The sequence below is a fragment of the Xenopus laevis genome, chromosome 8S (assembly GCF_017654675.1).
Source record: "Xenopus laevis strain J_2021 chromosome 8S, Xenopus_laevis_v10.1, whole genome shotgun sequence".
Lineage (NCBI taxonomy): Eukaryota > Metazoa > Chordata > Amphibia > Anura > Pipidae > Xenopus > Xenopus laevis.
Window position 1 is genome coordinate 75,402,172 of NC_054386.1, and position 20,119 is coordinate 75,422,290.

The 20,119-nt window shown below is 36.0% G+C and overlaps 1 protein-coding gene across 4 annotated transcripts in view; it reads left to right on the forward strand.

The window, feature by feature from the left end:
* pls3.S (plastin 3 S homeolog) overlaps nt 1–20,119 on the forward strand; it is a 60,261-nt gene that overhangs the window by 25,690 nt on the left and 14,452 nt on the right. For all 4 annotated transcript variants that reach the window (XM_041575072.1, XM_018233106.2, XM_041575074.1 and 1 more), the window contains exons 2-8: nt 1,378–1,422; nt 6,219–6,304; nt 12,372–12,535; nt 16,668–16,797; nt 17,905–18,037; nt 18,762–18,843; nt 19,121–19,286. In XM_041575072.1, coding sequence (XP_041431006.1) covers nt 6,232–6,304; nt 12,372–12,535; nt 16,668–16,797; nt 17,905–18,037; nt 18,762–18,843; nt 19,121–19,286 — 748 coding nt within the window. In that variant the 5' untranslated portion in view covers nt 1,378–1,422; nt 6,219–6,231. The remainder of the gene's footprint in view (nt 1–1,377; nt 1,423–6,218; nt 6,305–12,371; nt 12,536–16,667; nt 16,798–17,904; nt 18,038–18,761; nt 18,844–19,120; nt 19,287–20,119) is intronic.

Below are 20,119 nucleotides of genomic sequence, written 5' to 3' on the forward strand. Positions count from 1 at the left end.
AAAGAAGCCCCCCCCCCCCCGTAGGATTTATTGGATAACTGTCAATGACTATCTGACCCAACTCCTGCATGAAAAGAGAATTCGATGCTGAGAGATGGATAGTGAACATAAACTTGTTTATTTCAGAAACCGTGCAGAATTTTTAAAGGATTGTATTGGAAAGTTTTTTTATTTCCGTATAACGAAGCTTATATTAAATTTTCATTATCGCTATAGTTCCCCTTTAAATTAGCTGCACAGCCATATTACTCTCATTTAATGGACAATATTGTTTATGGTTTATCCCAGTAACTAAATAACCCCAAGCTTTAAAGGACAAAGGCAAAAAAAGACAAAAAATAGTGCAGTGCTGCATTGTCATCTATGCCATTTGTCTCTCACTAGTAGAGGTATGGGACCTATTATCCAGAATGCTTGAGACCTGGAGTTTTGCATATAAGGGATCTGTCCATACATTGGATCTCCATACCTCAAGTCTGCTAAAAAAATAATTTAAACATTAAATAAACCCAATAAGATTGTTTTGCACCCAATAAACATTAATTGTATCCCAATTGGGATTAAATACAGGGTACTGTCCTATTTTTACAGAGGAAAACGTAATCAGTTAAAAAAAAAATCATTATTAAAATGGTCTATGGGAGATGTACATCCTGTAATTCAGAGCTTCCTGGACAACAGGTTTACGGATAATGGATCCCATACCTGTACCCTGCTGCATATGCATAAGTTTGTCTGGCACATGCTAGTCAGGTTTACCGAACTACTGTAGCAGACTTTGGATTCTTGTGCCCCACATTCTAAATATTTAGAATTATCATGTTTGCATGTATCATAGATTGTCACATAAAAATAAACAACATTGTTGGCCAGTGTTCCCACTGCTTCGTAATGCAGCTTTTCATTTACATTGTCAAACATTAACATTTTTGAAGTGGCCTGAAGGCGTCATTCAGGCTTCCTTTTATGCTGAAGAATGACCGTTTTAAAGGTACTTTACAACTATTGTGACGCCTACATACAATAAGCACAAAGACAACTACTCATATTTGATTTTGCAAATGCGGTTTAATCATCACAATTATATTTTTTGTGTACTATATATATTTAAATATTTATATATATATATATATATATATATATATATATATATATATATATATATATATATATATATATATATATATATATATATATATATATATATATATATATATATATATATAATAAATATATATATATATAATAAATATATATATATATAATAAATATATATATATATAATAAATATATATATATATATATATATATATATATATATATATAATATATATATATATATATATATATAATGATTACATTTTTTTATCTTTATAGGAGAAAAACAAGCTAAAGAAGAGATTAAGAAGTATTTAAGCCAAGGTAAGTAGAGTGTTTAAGTTTGTCTTTTTTATATTAAATGCTGATAAAACAAGCTGGGCCACTGTCTATAGTATCTTGGTTGCCCAGATAAGCTCATGTGAACATGACTTTGTGTAACTTTATAAAGCAAACGCTCTGAACGATTTTATGATACAGAAAGGAATACACAGGTAAGACGGCATAATAAATAATAGTGAATATAAATACAGTGGTTAAGTGACTTGTTAAAAGACACAGGGGCAAATTCACTAAGCGCCGAACGCTAGCGTTAATTCGCTAGCGTTTGGCATTTTCGTTACTGCGCAAATGCACTAACGAACGCTGGAGTAGTTTCGCTAGTGTTACTTCGCACCCTTACGCCTGGCGAATTTTCGCTAGCGACGTGACTACGCAAATTCACTAACTTGCGCAGTGTACTGATTGCTACCTTTTACGCTAGACTTCCTTCGCCACCTCAGACCTGGCGAAGCGCAATAGAGTAGACAAAAAAAGTCAAAGTCCCAAAAAACGCTGGCGTGTTTTCTACATTATGGGTGATAGGCTGAAAAAGATCGAAATTTTTTTTGGGGCTCCCCTCCTTCCCCCCTACATTTCCTGACTCATGGCAACTTACCTAGACAGTGGGCACATGTGTAGGGCAAAATAAAAATTTTATTTGCTGATTTGAAGGTTTTCTAGGCATTTGTAGTGCTGATACGTATTCCTCCATTGAAATTTGAATTTGGCGCCGTATGCAAATTAGCCTTCGCTAGCGTAACTTCGCTTTATATAGCGAATCAACACTAGCGCAACTTCGCAACCTTACACTACCCCTGAGCGCAACTTCGGATTTTAGTGAATTTGCGGAGCGCTGGCGAAACTACGCCTGGCGAAGTGCGGCGAAGTTGCGCCTGGCGAAACTACGAATGTTAGTGAATTTGCCCCACAGTAGGAAGCTATTAGAGATTATAGTTTACATAAAAGAAGTTTTTCTATAACAGACTGCATTGTAATATGCATACAGTGGTATGAAAGTTTGTGAACCCTTTAAAATGTTCTATATTTTTATATGAATGTGACCTAAAACATAATCTGATTTTCAAGTCCTAAATGCAGATGAAGAAAACCTAGTTAAACAATGGAACAAAAAATATTTTATTTGGTCATATATTTATTGATAAAAATAAATCTATTTAATAAGATCTGCGTGTGGCAAAAAAAATATTTATCAATCAGTATTCACTTACTTTCGCTCCATATTTCATGTGATCCCCATGTGCAGCAATAACCGCAATGTTTGCGGTAACTGTTGACCAGTCCTGCACATCGGATTTTTTTAGCCCATTCCTCTATACAGAACAGCTTCAGCTCTTTGATGTTGGTAGGGTTCCTCACAAGAACTGTTCACTTTAAATCTTTCTACGGCATTTCAGTTGGATTAAGGTCAGGATTTTGACTTGGCCCTTCCAGAACATTCACTTTATTCTTCTTTAACCATTCTTTGGTAGAACGACTTAAAGCCAAAGAGTTCTATTTTGGCTTTATCTGTCCACAAAATATTCTTCCAGTATCCTTCTGGTTTGTCCACATGATCTTTAGCAAACTGTAGATGGTCAGCAATATTTTTGGACAGAGCAGTAGCTTTCTCATTGCTACCCTGCCATACACAACATTGCTGTTAAGGGTTCTCCTGATGGTGGACTCATTAACATCAAAGTTGGCCAAAAAGAGACAGGCATTCAGTTGCTTATAAGTTATCATGTGTTCTTTTGTAACCTCTCTGACTATTAGACACCTTCCACTTGGACTTATCTTTGATGAACGACCACTTCTCAGTGGGGCAACAATGGACTTGAATTTCCTCCATCTGTACACAATCTGTCTGACTGTTGATTGGTGGAGTCTGAACTTTTTAGCGATAGTCTTCGTCAGGTTTTATACGCATCAATTCTTTTTATGAGGTCCTCCTACACCTCCTTTGTTTGAGCCATGAGACGCAAGCATCCACAAATGTGTTGTATGTGTGATCAGGCTAGATCCCATTGACTGAAAATACCAGACTCTGATTTCACCTTCAATTTATATTATAATCCTAAATATTCACTTTTGCCACACACAGATATGTTTTGAGTCACATTCATATAAAAATATAGAAAATTTTGAAGGTTTCATAGACTTTCAAGCACAACTGTACATATGTTTTTGAAAAACTTTCATACATTATTTTTGGACATCCTGCTCATTTACTTGTGTTCTGCAACACAAAGAATTCCCCCAAAATGTTAAATAGGGTAGGCATACAATCTGTTCCAATTGCATTACCAACCTCCAACAATTCATAAAAAGTAATGTGCTTTAAAAGTTACCTTTTTGTAATGTAATAATGAAAATATATCCAAAAATCTTACTAGCACCAGCCAACAATGTTCCCTTTAAGACATATGCTTTTGCCAGACATTTTAAGGGCAACAAACGCAACACATTTCTGTGCACAGGACTTTGTGTAAAAACACATAATTTTGTACTTGTACTGAGCAACCCACGTATCTGCGCCCATAGTGAACATTACCTGCCAGCCATTCCGTTTCTAATCGCTTCTTTATGAGAGCTGTTGGGGCCAAGGGCTTTGCAATGTGAAATACCGACTTGTGGCAGTGAGCCAATGGCTCAACTAACTTGACCCACATCAAACTGTAATTCTAGAGATGCACATTTAGGATGAACTATCTAATAATGTGTAAAAGAGCCATTTATAAACATAATGATTCTCGTTAACCCAAGATCAGATGACCTATATTTATCATTTCCCACATGATGAGGGAAAGTTTGGTTTACAGGCTGCGAGATTAGGTGTCATCTTAAACCATAAACATGGGATAGTTTTTAATATTTTCCTATTTTATTTATTCTATAACTTATAAACAAACAAACTGTGTACTATAGGGGACTCCAGATATTTGTTTTTAGTTCTTTGTATTGGTTAGATGCTTGGTATATTCTGCTTTGGATGCAACATTATTATACCAATGTTTTATGTTTTCTTTAACTGTATCTGGCGAGATCTTCAGATTCCAATGAGAATAGTAAGCTGTGCACAAGTAATTTAACACCATCTATCCAGTTCCGGAACAGATCTGTAAATTATGCAGCCGATTGGGATTCTTTTCTAGCACAGAAAGTATATGCCTTGAAAATGTGATGTGGGCATATTAGTTTTATCTCATTACAAACTGGGCATCAGTAAGTAAATCCATAAAAACATTGACCTGCAATGTTTTTCCAAGTAATAGGATGGTGTGATGGCTTTTCATGAATTTTAGATTGCGGTGCATTATTGGTATAAACAACTTCAAACCATTACCAGCCTCCAGCCTATAACCATGTCATGTTCAGACTTTCCTCCTCCTGTTACCTTCCCTCAAATGCCATTCACTTATAACCTAATTTTTTATATAGGAAATAGAAGGAAGTTATTGAGGAATTCAGTGACCATAAAACAATTAAGCTTAGTAATCCTATGTAAAGGGACAGTTTATAAACCGAAGTTCTATTTTCAAAGTTACAGCATTTGCACGCAGGGCTCTTTCAGGCACATTTAGTTCTTAAGTAAGCAAAAAATGCAGCATAAGTGCCCAAAACAACCCGTCATAAGGTGGCTTTATACAAAATCATAGATATTTGCCCTGTCTGCATGAGGGACAAATAGGCAGAGACCATAGCCGTAACCACTATTGCTGGTTGCTCTTGTTACAATTGTTCAGACAGACTGCCCAAAAGAGTGGTGGCACCCCAATGTTGCATTTTGAGTGCTTCAAAACAGAGCGTTTTAAGTAGCCCAAAACATTCTTCTGGACCATGACCCTTATAGTATTTTAGTAATGGTGGGTGTGGAATGACTTCAGGTCCTACACGCTTTATTCACCCAGTAGTGGATGCAACATTCTAAGAAAGATTTTTCAGTATCCCTGAATCTTTGAAATTGTTTCATGATTTCTCAAACAAGTCAGGAATCAAGGAAAAATTGGACTTTTTTTCCATAGAGCAGTATTTGAAAGATACTTTGAAAATTACGTTTAATTTTAAACTTTTTCTTTAGCATTGTATTTCTCGCTCTTGTGGTCTCTGTATACTTTTTTCTCTGAAAGTGAAAGTCTGTACAAACAGATTGGTAAAGTTTCTCAGAAGTAGTAGTTTAAGGAGCACATTTATCAAAAATGATACATTTTATCTTGAATGCAAAATTTGTTCAGGGTTGTTGTACAGATTTATGTTAAAAAATGGAGGAATCCTGATCGATTTAAGCTGAGGCAAAAAAAAATCATTGAATCACATATTTCTATTCCTTTCCAAGGAACATGAAAAATCGTGAATAGATGCTCTTTCCATTGACTTCTGTGATGTCTCTACAAGTTGTAGCTGGTGTCATTTTTATTCTTTATTTTTATGTAAAAAATTTATTAAAATCAGTCATGACTTTTTGGGCCATGAGTTTACAAACTTCATGGCAAAATCCTGATTCTCTTTTTTTGATTAATTGTCCCTCTAAGTTATAAATGTTATGTTTCTAATATAATTACATGTGTCATTTTGGTGTATTCCATTTTAAAATAAACTTAGGGGCAATAATAAGTAAGAAGGGGGGTATTTTAAGCTTAATGTTCTTTAAATGCATTTGATGTTTTTAATGTTCTCTCTTATGTGAGAAAATCTATGATGTGAAGATGTTTATGATAATATATATAGATATATAGATATATAGATATATAGATATATATATATATATTAAATAAATATAAAATGTATTTATTTATTTTAAGGTGCCACTGGCCGATGGCAATGACGCACAGCACGCACATCTCCAAAGATGATCTGGAGGAACTGAGAGAGGCATTTGCCAGAGTTGGTAAGTTTGGAATTCACTAATGCTTCTCATATTTGTATTTTTCGTACTATCTACTGCATTGTTAACTGACAAAGCAATCATGCAAAGGATTTGCACGTCTTGATACCCACAGGAATGGTTGCCAAGGCATGGCTGCGGCAGGATGAGTTAGGCTACGGCCACATTGGGCTGATTCTCTGCCTCCAAATAAATGTAGGCTGAAAGATGGCCACTATGCTTAAAGGAACAGATACACCAAAAAAATACAGTACATGTTTTAAAGGAATGACAATACAATGTACTGTTGCACTGCACTGGAAAAATGGGTGTGTTTGCTTGAGAAAAACTAGTATAGTTTATATAAAAAATGCTGTTGTGTAGCCATGGGGGCAGCCATTCAAGCACAGGATACACAGATAGATACGTTCTGAAGAATCCCATTGTATACTACAAATATTATCTGTTATCATCTGTGTAACCCTGTGCCTTTTCTCCTTTTTCAGCTTTGAATGGCTGCCCCAGTGGCTACACGGCAGCTTGCTAATATAAACTATAGTAGTGTTTCTGAAGCAACCACACCAATTTTAACAGTGCAGGGCAACAGTACATTATATTGTCATTCCTTTATAACACTTTAATTTCTTGGTTTTACTGTTCCTTTAAATCTGTCCTTTTCCCGGTCTGCACCCAGAACCACAGTGTCAGCCTGAGTGCAGGCACACGGAACGGATTTCAACGGCGAAATCCAGTGCATTGTCTTCCCCTCTTTGATTACGGATTTTTTTTAAAATTTTGTCTGTCTGTAATTAGTGAGTTGGGTTGTGGGTAACAAGATTGCTGGTTAGACATGGGATGGGAGGGTTGACTCTGGTCATTGCAGATCGGGGGAAGGAGCGGACTATTCAAAGTCCTGCATAGCTCTCAAAAATCAGGAGCAGCTGGTAGGCAACAAATTTTATTTCCCTAATATTCTGATTACAGTGACTTTAACTACATTTTTTGTGTTGTGTTAGCCCTTTGATCTTATTGTAGTTGGTTATATATAGCATTGTACATAAGTCCCACAGGCTCAAAGTCCCTGCCCCTAAATAAATTGCCCCACTGATAGAGTGAAAGACTATATTTTAAATGAAAGAAACAAAAAAAAATGTATTTTCATGGTAAGTGCCGTCCTACTATTTTAGTTTCTTTCATTTAAAATATAGTCTTGATCACATATTTGAGAAATGGCTCCTGAAGCTTGCCAAAACTTAATGCCATCAACCTCCGCTTTCTTAATTACCCCTTTGCCACAGCTATAGAACAGTCGTCCTTGAGATGAAAAAGCTTTCCTTCCTTGTACCATTAATAGGAATTGGTCTTGGGATCAACACGTGTCCCTGTTTCATTTCTCCATTGCAAGTGCTGGGTGTTTTGCAGATAGCCCATGTCACCACATAAGTTCATTGAGTCTAATGTTTATGAAAGTGTTATGATCAATAATGTACATGTATGTAGATAATGTATGAAATGATGGCAATGACAGAAAAAGGTCAAAGCTGACTTTTGGACAGCTTAATTCTCCTTTTACCTTGAAGTAATGTGGCACCAAAGCCACAAATTCATCTTTGAAGTAGACGTTCTTTGACTTCATCTGATTTCTTCTGCTTCTCTGTGGTACACTATGTACCAGGAAGAGTTTAGGATGAGTTGTGCTGACATTAATTGCATAGCGATGTACAGGTAAAGAATTGGCAGAGGCTACATTATTACATTAGGGTTAGACTTAATGAAGGGCTCAGCAGGGATGGATGGGATGGATACCGATGGGTATTGAGTTTACTAAGCTGTTTATACAAGTGATTGATTTAATTGATAAAGGAAGTTTCCATATCACTATGTATCCATTTTATAAGGTTTCTTGTTTGCTTCCATGTTCAGCTTTTCTTTTGATGCTTCTTTCCGCATATTCATTCACCATAGTTTTTTTTGACCCTGCAGTGACAATAAAGAAAACTGTTAGCCATAGCAATTCAAGTGTAGAATGTTGCAGCATTTCCCAGAATTGTCCTAATTCATGAAGTGTAGCTCACACATATACTTAATACTGAAGAGCAAGCTGCAGCTACAAGCCTCATGTAAATGACTGCATGCAGTACCATACAAAAGAGATTTAATGGCACTTATTGCCTATGTTTTTGAGACCATAAGAGCAATAATGGTTAAAAAGCTTCTGTTATGATGTACTATTTGACTGCAGTACCATACATTATTACAACATAGATTTAATTGCATTTATTGCCATTGTTTTTGAGACCATAAGGGCAATAATGGTTGTAAAAGTCAAGTATAATGTAATATTTGACTGTTTGCCCCTCCTTAAAATGTGTCCTTGTTCACTGCTAACAAAGTATATTTCCTTTCTTTTGGTCCAATTGTTAAGAAACATTCTTGTGATGAAGAGACTGGTCTGTTTTAGCAGTTTGATCCTGGTGTGAGTCAGTGAACAGCAATCTCCAATTTCCTGCCTGTAAATTCAGTGAGCTAGTCATTCTTCTGTTTTAACATACTCACTTTTTTTTGTACAAACATTACTCAGACTGCCACCCTTGTCCACAGACAAAATATTGGTGTAAAGTGAGATGAATGCAATCTAAGTGGAAACATGTGCATGTAGTTTCTCTGTTTGGTACAGAGCAGGAACTGAGTCAATGGAATTGGCCATGTTAAGTATCCGTCATATTGCGACACCATAATCACAAGGTAAAAACACGCTTCTGAAATTGAGTTTTGGCATAGTAGTAGCTCCAAGGTACTAGTGAAAGTATTATGCTGTTTCTCCCCTTCCATTTATTTCTACATTAGGAAAGCAGGAGAATCCTGGGAAGGAAAACCTGCTTCACTCCTAAAATGTCCTCATTTGGAAAGGAAACCTTTTTTTTTTGGAGGTAGTAGTATTGTGTTTAAAGCATCATTATGTACAGGTCATCCCCAATCGTATAGGACTGAATTGCCCTGTTTCCCACCTTCAATAGACCATTTTTATGTGGTCCCCAGATAAATGTAAAATGGGGGGGGGTCTACTTAATAGAAAATAGAATATTAGATAACTGGCTCACAAGTACAGCCTGCCAGATCCTCACAGATAGCTACTTTAATTAGGTTGAATGCATTTAAATGACTTTTGGATGGTGAACCTCTACTATGGAAACATAGTATAATTATTTGTAGTATAGTTAGTGGAAGCAAATTCTGCAGTGCATTAGTCCTTGCCCCAGTGGAGCTTACAGTATAGTGTCCCTTTCATACATGCACTACGGACAATTTTATCAAGAGTCAGTTTAATTTTTGGTTTTGTTTTGTAAGGGTTTAGGTAGCTGGGATCAGTTTTCTGGGGATAACTCAGCCCATGGCAGAAGAATAATCATGAGTATAGTCTCTTTTTGGCAGTTTATTGTTACTTGCAGCAAAACAACATAAACAGTTCAAAGTAAACTCCTTGCCACTTAATGGGCTTCTAACTAATACAGGTCAGTTCTCATAACTAACCAGGAGTAGGCCTACCGCCTGGCTCCCCAAACATGAACATGAAAAGAAAGTACAACAAAAGTTCCAACCTTGTAGTGATTCAAATATCTCTCTCTCACACAGGCAGCTTTCCTCTGTCTTTTTCCCCAGACAGGAGCTTGAGCTGCCTTTTTAATTAACCACCTGAGATGCCTCAGGACAACTCAAAACACCTGAGAGAGAGAGAAAAAAAAAATATAAAATTAACAGTTTAGGTATACCTAACCTGTGTTTTGTACGTTATTTAAGAGGACTATAACCAATGCTCAAACAATGCAAACAATTGAAGTGAACCCATCCCCAATCAGCAATACGTAATAGTGTGTCACTATTATATTGCCTAATTTCCCATTCAACATTTTAAGCCTAAGGATGTCCCATATCACTGATTTGTAGAACTGGCCATTGTAATAATGTTTAAGATAATAAGGAAGCACTTTTTTAATTGGTAGAATTAAAAAAGAAAAAAAAATGTTGATTTTTTTTGCCTCAGTTTTGATTAATACGCATTTAAATAATACCAGTGCAGCTGAGCTCATCATTGGGTAGAACATACCCATCCTTATAAGGCAGAATTTTTTTCTTACTTGCATCCTGTTTTCACTGCTATTTCAAGTCTTTATCTGGTAAAAGGAAAGCCGCCTGGGATTGCTTCACGTTTCAGATCCCACCACCTGCAATGTGACGTTTAATATATATTGTTTTTACTGGAGTTGAATTTCTCTGGAATTCTACTTTTCAATTGCCTTCACTAATAAGGGCAAGCTCTTCTCCTCTGGAGATTGGTTATTTAACACTGCCATCATATCTGACTGGGATGGGGAAAAATGTAGTATTTTGGATTAAATGATTCTGTCCACTGAACAGAGAAAAGAAAATCTTTGCCCCACACAGGATGTGTGTTCATATTCAGGAAGGTACTTGAGTGACCCTTTATAACCTGCTTTCCTCAAAGTCTTGCCCAGAATACCGTATGATAGAATGCGGGCAGTTCTGTTGGCAGTGGCTAAAATTGGAGGGGGGGGGATGGTGCAGGCCTCTGGGATACTATATTCTGTTTTCATTGAAACATTTAAAATGGTAATAATTTCTGGTGCCCTGTTTGAGGATACATTACATTATCAAATGTTTTTTAATATGCATAAGTATGCATTTATTTATTGCTAATATATGCTAAAATAACTCAATGGGGGTTCTAAGCATACATTTCTTAAATATTTCCAGGGGTTCTAAAGTTATTAGTACATTTGTTACAAGTAGAAGCAATGTCTGTATCTCCATTCTGTTCTTCTGGGTTGACTGTTCTTCTCCAGGACTTCAAAAATCCACTTTAATCAGCTGGCTTACAACATTGTTTCATGCATCAGACAATATAAAGAGCCAGGCATATATTAATTTGCAAAGCAATTACATTAGCATATATATTTTATAAAACTAAGAAAAAAGAGTAATGAATATATAATGGAAATGACAAGATTAATTTTTGGGTAGAGTTCCCCTTAATACTAGCCAAGATCAACCTCTGAGGTTGCGAATGCTAACTTTGTCCTAGCTTTTTTTATATGCATTTAGAAATAGGGGAACTGGTAAGGTCTATTGAAGCTTGCATTCTTTTCCAAGTCTATTAAATGATAGCAACCAGTCAGCAGATGACATTTTCAAGTATTACATTTAAAAGTAGTGAGCTTTTAGATTTAAAGAAAATCTATTGGATACAATTCCCTATGAGCTGAATCACTTTGTGGGCATGAACCTGTGTGACTACTATATAAATTCATTTAAGTGCTATGATTAAGTTAGGTGGGGTCCAACTTGCCACCTTGTAGGTTATATACAATTTAATTGGATTGGAGATTGTATCAAAGACTATTTAAGTGACTGGTACTTTGCTTGCTGTCCATTTCCAGTTTGGATCCCAATCTGTCCTATGCATGTATTTTTGGATCCAGTCACTACCAGCTATGGGTCAGGTCAACGGGAGATTGCTGGAAAGTATATAGTAACATTGCCACAGTGAAGCCTTTCATATGCAAAAGTGTTTTCACTTGGGATGCACCAAATCCACTACTTTGGATTCAACCGAACACCCGCATCCTTTGTGAAAGATTCAGTCGAAAACTGAATCAAATTCTAATTTGCATATGCAAATCAAAGGAGGCAGGGGTCAAATAGCCACGTGATTTTAATGGTTCGGTTTGGCCAGGCATAAGGATTCAACCGTGTCCAAATCCTGGTCAAGTCCTTTGTTTTCACTAATCTACTGAAAAGTGTAATATCTTTTTAACTTGCTTACAACAAAGCACTTTAAATAATTTCACAAATAGTCTGTATATTACCTAAGACATTTGTTATATTATATTATATATTTTGCATATCAAGCTCTTTTTTTTTTATTTCAATTTGTTTATTGTGTTTGTGTCTCACTGCTAGTTTTTGTGACAAAGAATCTCATTGTTCTGCGCTGTAACACAAATTCTATTGAGTGTTTCAAAATACCTGACTTCTGGTTTTAGCCAACAATTCCTTATTTTTTCCTTTACAGACCTTGATGGCAGTGGTTACATCTCGGATTATGAGCTTCATGATCTCTTTAAGGAAGCAAACCTTCCCCTTCCCGGATACAAAGTGCGGGAGATCATACAGAAGCTGATGAATGAAGGAGACAAAAATAAGGATGGAAAGATATGCTTTGAAGAATTTGTTTTTGTAAGTACACCTTTAGTCTTTAATAGGCTTTTTATTTAAATTCTGACAGATGAAGTTCTCATTCTGAAATTTTTGTTATATTTGCCATTCCATTTTTTAATTTCTCAAAATATACAGAAAATCCCAGTTTTGTTTAGGTCATGAAAAGTGAAGTTCTTGCCTCTTATTAGAACTAGAGGTTACAATGTTTTTAATTTACTATGGAATTTGATAATAAGGAAACCTGTATGACTGAGGCATAGAAGTGGAACAGTTAATTACTTTCCATTCAGCACTTCCTAGCTTGCACTACCCTTATGTCTAAGCTGGCCATAGATGTAAAGATTTTTAAAAGATCAGATCGTTATCGTGAGACCACGATTATATCGAAACGATCGTACGAATTGTCCATCAACTAAAAATACCAATTTGTCAGGAAAACAAAGGGGACTTGCCTGCTTGGCCCTGCAAACATAGATAGATTGCACTGGACAGATAAAGATTTTTTAACCTGGCCGATCAGTCTCCTGACAGATATTGGATGTACGATAGTTCGAATCCCACTAACTTCACTATAATTTCGAAGGATTGGTCGGACTTCGGTAAAATTGGTCGTTCGGCAAGAAAAATCTCTGCGTCTATGGGGAGCTGGCGGGAAATATATCCTTGACAGCTGAACCTTTTTAATTAGTTTATAACAGATGTTTTAATTAAAAAGAATGTGTCGTGTTTAATTTGAAAAGGACTTTTATCATACAGTATTTATTTATGTGGATGACCAGGTCCCCTTTCCAAATTGTTGTGTCAGTTTAAGACTGAGAAAACAATCTTTTGTTTGAAAACGAGTAGAGTGTTGATGAGACTAGATATCAGCTTAAGCTGTGGCAGAGTGGGGTCTAGATATCATTGATTCATTGGGGTATATTAATCAAAGAGTGAAGTTAGAGATCACCACAGTCTGCTAGAGTGAAATTCCGACACTCTCCATTCATTTCTATGGGATTTTTATTTGTTTGTATTTATCAAAGAATGAACGTTCACTTTCACCCATTAATATATACTCTTAAAAATTCCATGGAAATGGAGAAGTGGTGGAATTTTTCTCTAGTAGACTGTGGTGATCTCTTACTTCACTCCCATTTGTCTTAGTTCATTCTTGGGTCTCCAGCATTACTCTTCTAGCAATGTGCAGCAACACCACAATTGTTAGGCTCACATTTTCTTATGGGACCAACCACATGGATTTGGTATGGCCTAAAATCTTTTAAAGAGGAAGACATTTATTGCAAGACCCCAATGTCCACATATATATATGCTACATTAGAAAACCTGTATTCATAAAACCCTTTCTTCTGTTCAACTGCAGAGTCTGCTAATCTTTAGCAGTTTAGCCTTGTGTGCTGTCATTTATTACATACGATTTATGTGCAAAGGTTCCTTGCTAATTTATCATTTGCTCTGTGGTCCACTGACTTGTTAGTGTTCTTATGAGAGGGTTGTCTGCTTGCCAGTACTGTGGGAATATTCCACAGTTGCTTTTGTTTCTTTTGTTTAGCTTGACATAAAAAGAGAGACCAAGAGTCATTGCTTCTGGCAAAAGGAACATATGGTTTTGTTTTAATAAATGACACAATATAAAATGTGTTCATGTTCAAAGGGTGTTTCTTAGCATGTAATCGAAATTGTATGTTTCTCTGTGAATAGATGCAGTTCTTATCACAAACAGGAGCATCATTTTAGACCTCTACTGAAGAGAGATTCTCATGTTAACCATTGGACTATGGCTAGCCACATGATGGCTTAATATAGGGGAAATGCTACAGTTTGTTTGGTGGTACAAAGGTTTTTTTTATTTTTTTTTTTTTATAGATGTTCGCATGCTTGTAATATCTCTGTCATGTTATTTTTGCTCTATTTATAGAAATTAGGCTTAGGCGTAGTTAATCTTTGTGCACCATAAAAATGCCACATTGAGGGTTAGTCATTGACCATAATGGCTGCAGCAATTGTCCCTCTCTAAAACTTGTAGACTAAGGCTAAAGTTTTATGCATTTATGAATAATTATTCATTGATTTGCATCAACCCATAACTAATCGGAATTTATTAATGCAAACTGAACAACCTGAAAAGTTACTTTTAAGTAATCCTCTTGAAAATCACTCCTGTTGGATTCACTCGGACCAGTTGTTAATTTGGTTTCTCTGGTATAATGAATCTTGAAGGTTCTGACAGGTAATATAGTATGGAAGTGGCAACTGATTCACTGGCCTCTTGGATCAGTTATATCAAAGTTTGAAAGTCTGGAAACCCTTCATCTTTGATAAATTTGCCCCATTTTGTCACAGTCAAAACAAATGTATGACATAAATAGGAAATGCAGTGGAATGGGATTGTATCCTTTTAAACCATATTGAATATAGATGTGTTTAACCTCCTAGAATCTGCTGCGTTTATTAGAAATTTTATTACATGTTATGCCTCTTAGATTGTAAGCTTACATTACCTTTTGTATTAGTTTTTGTTTTTTCTATGTCATATATATGTATATGTTCAATGCCTTTGGCTGTCACCGCAGATCTAAGACCTATCTCTTGATCATCTTGATGCTTAAAGTCACTGCTTCATAAGTGATAGTAAATAAGGATTCATAGTTAAAAATATAGTATGATATATTATTTCTGGTTAGCTTTGTGCTTGGCAAACTTGTCCTAGGAAGGATGGTAAATGTGCTCCAGAGCTGCCTCCATATTTAGTCCTTTGCACTGAGCATTTTTTCTTTATTGCTGGAACTTTATATCCATGCACTTTGGATGCCTGTGCATGACTGAATATTTGCCTGCTATAAACATATGCATTTTTATGCTTGTTTTGTTTGCATTCTGTTGAAACCAGGACAAGGGGCAAGACAGCAGCCATTCATGTGACTTAAATATTACACACATACACACACACACTCACACTCTCTATGCAGTAAAAACAACAGTAAATGTAATGTTGTTATTGCTGGGGGACTAGGGTCGAGGGAACATTTGAGTTTTGCACCCTTGTCTGAGAGACCTTGCTAGAGATTGAGCACCAGGAGAAAATGAAGGGCTAGAGAAAATTTGACTAAAACCTCTGGACTTTCACCAAGATAACTCATTTGCTGATGAATCAACCTTTGTGTATGTTGGTTTAATTGCATCACATATGCTATTTTACTCTGGCCAAGGTCTTGGCATGTGTAGAAATATGCAGCCTAAGTTCAATGACTTTTCAAAGGGAACTTGGGGGCAGATTTATCAAGGGCCGAATTTCGAAGTGGAATATACTTCGAAATTCGACCATCGAATTGAAATACTTCGACTTCGAAAATGTCGAAGTCGAAGGATTTTTTACAGAATTTGTAAATCGTACGATCAAAGTAAAATCCATTCGATCGAACGATTAAATCCTTCGAAACTAACGATTCGAAGGATTTTATCGGTCGATTGAGCGATTTTACTTCGACTTTAAAAAAAAAAATGCTCTAGAAGGTCCCCATAGGCTAACAAAGCACTTCGGCAGGTTTAATTTGGTGAAATATTGTAGTTGAAGTTTTTTTAAAGAGACCGTACTTTGATTATCGAATGGTCGAATATTAGAACAATTTTACTTCAAGTTGAAGTAGTAGTAGCCTATTCGATGGTCGATGTACCCAAAAATGTACTTCGAAATTCAAACTTTTTGAACTTCGAAAATTCACTCGAATCCACTTCGACCCTTTATAAATCTGCCCCTTAATGTTCAACTAATATACCACTGTAATTAATCATATAGAAGCAGGACAACGAGGAACTTGTAGATGGATAAAACTGAAGGAAGGGATATCTGACCCAATGCCCTATGGAATATTCATCTGGATATAAGTGAAATTTGGAAACACAGATTGTACTTTTACAGCTGATGGGTCATTAGTTGCTTGAAGTTTTCCCTTTGGCCCATTAGCTTCTGAAAAGACTTTTGTGGACACATGTACATTCCCAATTTTATTTATTCTACCTATGGAAATGGCAAATGAGCAGCTGTGTTACCTAGGCTTTAGACATTTGCATTCCATGCATTTGTTTTGATCTAGATACCTTTTGTTTTTTGAGTGTGCATATTCATCTTGTATCTTTTATTTTTGTGCAGCTTGTACAAGAATTGAAAAGTAGTGACATTGCCAAAACATTCCGAAAAGCTATAAATCGCAAAGAAGGGATTTGTGCAATAGGGGGCACATCTGAGCTGTCCAGTGAAGGAACCCAACATTCATATTCAGGTAAGTCTTGTATAGCGAAATACTGCCTCTTCATTGGCTGTAAAAGTTTATGCATATCTGGAATTCTATTATCAAATTGCTTTGTTTTGTTTGTTTTTTAAATGTTTTGGAGCTCCGTGTAAATATGTAGTGAATAATTATTGTAAGCAATGCCGCTTATTGAATTGAGTTTAATATTACAAATAGACATTCTGTTTTTTTATTTTGGAGGTAGCTAGCAGATTTTCCTGTTAACACCTTACTAAATGTATTACTAAAGAACTGCTGCTATAGCCACTGCTGTAGGAGTACTATTCGAAAACTTTAGGCCATTTAGATGTGACTGTAATGTAAATTTCCTGGCTTTCTTAAACTCCAACAGACTTGCTAACAGAATGATGCTAGGCATTGTAGTTTTACAGCTGGATTAACCATCTGGCCTGTGCCTTAGGCCAAGTGTCTACAGGTGAGGCTAAGCATCATCTCACTCCATGAAGATAGTTAAGTGAAAATAAAAAAACAGACAGATTAGATTTTTTTTTTTCTTGTGGTCTTGGTTAAGAAATTTTTCTTCCTCCCTATAGGTACAGAGCCTTATTCCTGAAAACGACCCATTTAGTCATGCTGTTGCACAGCCCTCTGAAAAATACCAAGCAACAAAGCACACAGCTAGGTTCTCTTATGGTTAAAGTACTAGGCTTGCCTAGTAGCTCTTTAGTTAATGACTTATTCAAAAACACTGTATTTCTAGTACACCCCGTGACTCTTACTGGCAAGTAAAGCAGTGTCACATAGCCTCAGATTTTAATACCTTGCCCAAAAAATGCTAAAGGCACAGCTGCACCATAGCTTTACACACTGTATCACCGCTCCACTTTAATTTCTGTATTAGGGGATTTTGCACAATATATTCTTAATCACAGTCCTCCCTGTGCCTGGCAGCTGATCCTTGTGTACTACAGTGTTTATATAGCTTTTTAGTAGTTAATACAGTACAAATATGATGCTATTATTGTACTTGTGCCTGCCCTTTATATTGTCTGCCAGTAACACTTTGGTGCGGTGCCAATGCAAATGATCCAAATGACTAATATGGCACACATAAACTTATGGTCTGTTTGCTTTTAGAGGAAGAAAAATATGCCTTTGTAAACTGGATAAATAAAGCGTTGGAAACGGACCCAGACAGCATGCATGTTCTACCTATGAATCCAAACACAAACGACTTATTTAGGACTCTGGGAGATGGCATTGTCCTTTGGTAAGTTAATAGTGGATTGTACATAAACAAAATTCATTTTTGCTTTAACTCTCCTTTTAGTGGTCCCCATGATGGTTGTAATTTTAATTACACCACCACATTTGTGCTGTGAGCATAAATGTCAACCTGGGTTGGACCTCCAGCATATGTGGAAACGTTGAGCTTTAGACAAATTATTCTACTTGTTTACAATTACACAGGAAACTGCCACAAGTGCGACCATTGTCCTTGTCAGGCCCAAAGCATAGTCTGTACTGTTAAGACTCGGTTAAGATATCTAAACATATTAGTCTGTATATTGACTGGTATGGGGAAACGTGCATTTTATAAATTTGCACTCCACATATTGGGCCGCCAAGGGGTTGTGGACATTCACGATCTGATAGATGTATGTAATTTGTAAATCTTTTTTTGATTTTCTATTTAATTCAAGTACCTACTTTTTTTTGTTCTGTGTAATAAAACCAAAAAAAAAAGGTTCAATGCATGAATAAAAAAAAGACAACTGATTCTACTTTAAACTGATGGATCAGGCCGATTTTAAATTTATGAATTTAAACATGACTTGACTTGACATAGGACTCCTTCAAGATGTCTGGCAACAGATATTTGTGGTAATCTAATTCTACACCAGAAAAGTTTTGAAATTTATTTTATAGCTATTTTTTTCCTGATTCCCCCCTCTCCTCTTTCGCTAAGCATCTGCTTTCTACTTTTTTAACAGTAAAATGATCAACTTGTCAGTTCCTGACACCATTGATGAAAGAGTCATTAACAAGAAAAAACTGACTGCATTCACCATCCAGGTAAAGCAGAGAAGATGAAAACCACATGCGATCACTTTCTGTATATAAACTGCATTTATTTTTATAAATCAATTCTGTATGAAATATAATTTGTTCCATAAAACCAGATCTGTATTTGGCTATACCTAGCTGTTGTAGTTAGGAAAGATTGATTTGCTACTTGTTCATTCTTCAGCCTCAGATAGCTAGCTACAAATGTGATTGTACAGGTATTATGTTTATTTACAGCTATTGATTGTTAAAAATCTTCCTATATGCCCCTGTATCTGCTTTACAGGAGAATTTGAATTTGGCCTTGAATTCTGCCTCTGCCATAGGGTGTCACGTTGTCAACATTGGAGCTGAAGATCTTAAAGCTGGGAAACCACACTTGGTGCTGGGCCTTCTTTGGCAAATTATTAAGATTGGTTTATTTGCAGACATTGAACTCAGCAGGAATGAAGGTAAAAATATGAACTTTCCTTAGAGAATGATTAGTAATGTGGCCATGCACAGTGATTTTGTTTTTTCAGTTTGGTCTCTTCCAAACAAACAATTTAAGATCAGATCATTGGCTCAAACCATTTGATCTGACTGCTTCCACTATCTTCAGTGGTATTTGTGAATTTGTTCATTCAGTCTGGCCAAATGCACACTATCTGATCAGTTGCATTGGGAGTAAAGCTGGCCATAGACTCTAAGAGAAAGTCTTAAGAATCGAAGTTTGGTCAAAAACCCCATTTGAAGCCTCTCCAATTTGCGGTGGTGATTTAATCAATCGGCCAAGTTAGAAGATTTGTCATTTAACGATAATTTCCTTGCATGCATCTGATGATATCAATAGGGTGACAGTCTGTATCTGTCTATATAACTTTCGTACGAGAAAATTGTCTGATTTGTTCTTTTACTACTTTATTTAATTTGAATGGTTAGTGGCAGGTCAGAAGATTTCGATGTCCGATCGTTTGTCGGGTACAAAGCTAAATTCAGCATGTCTATAATCCACTTTAGATACAGTAGGCTAATGTGGCAGGCTTTAATCATCAGGTGAGGGATGAATTAGATTTATTTGTAAAATAATGTCAATTTTAGAGGGGTTTAAAAAAAATACCTATAATTGGTGGAAATGTTAAACCCACTCGAGTTTATGCCAATTTTGTTATTGTTAAATTCTGTCTGTAACTGAAGGAAAAGTGCTAGAACTAGGTTAGCAGTCTTCAGTAAAAATAAAAACCGCTGAGGAGGTATGTTTTTTTCCACTTGTAAGTAAGCACAAACTGCTTGTTTTTTTCTTTTG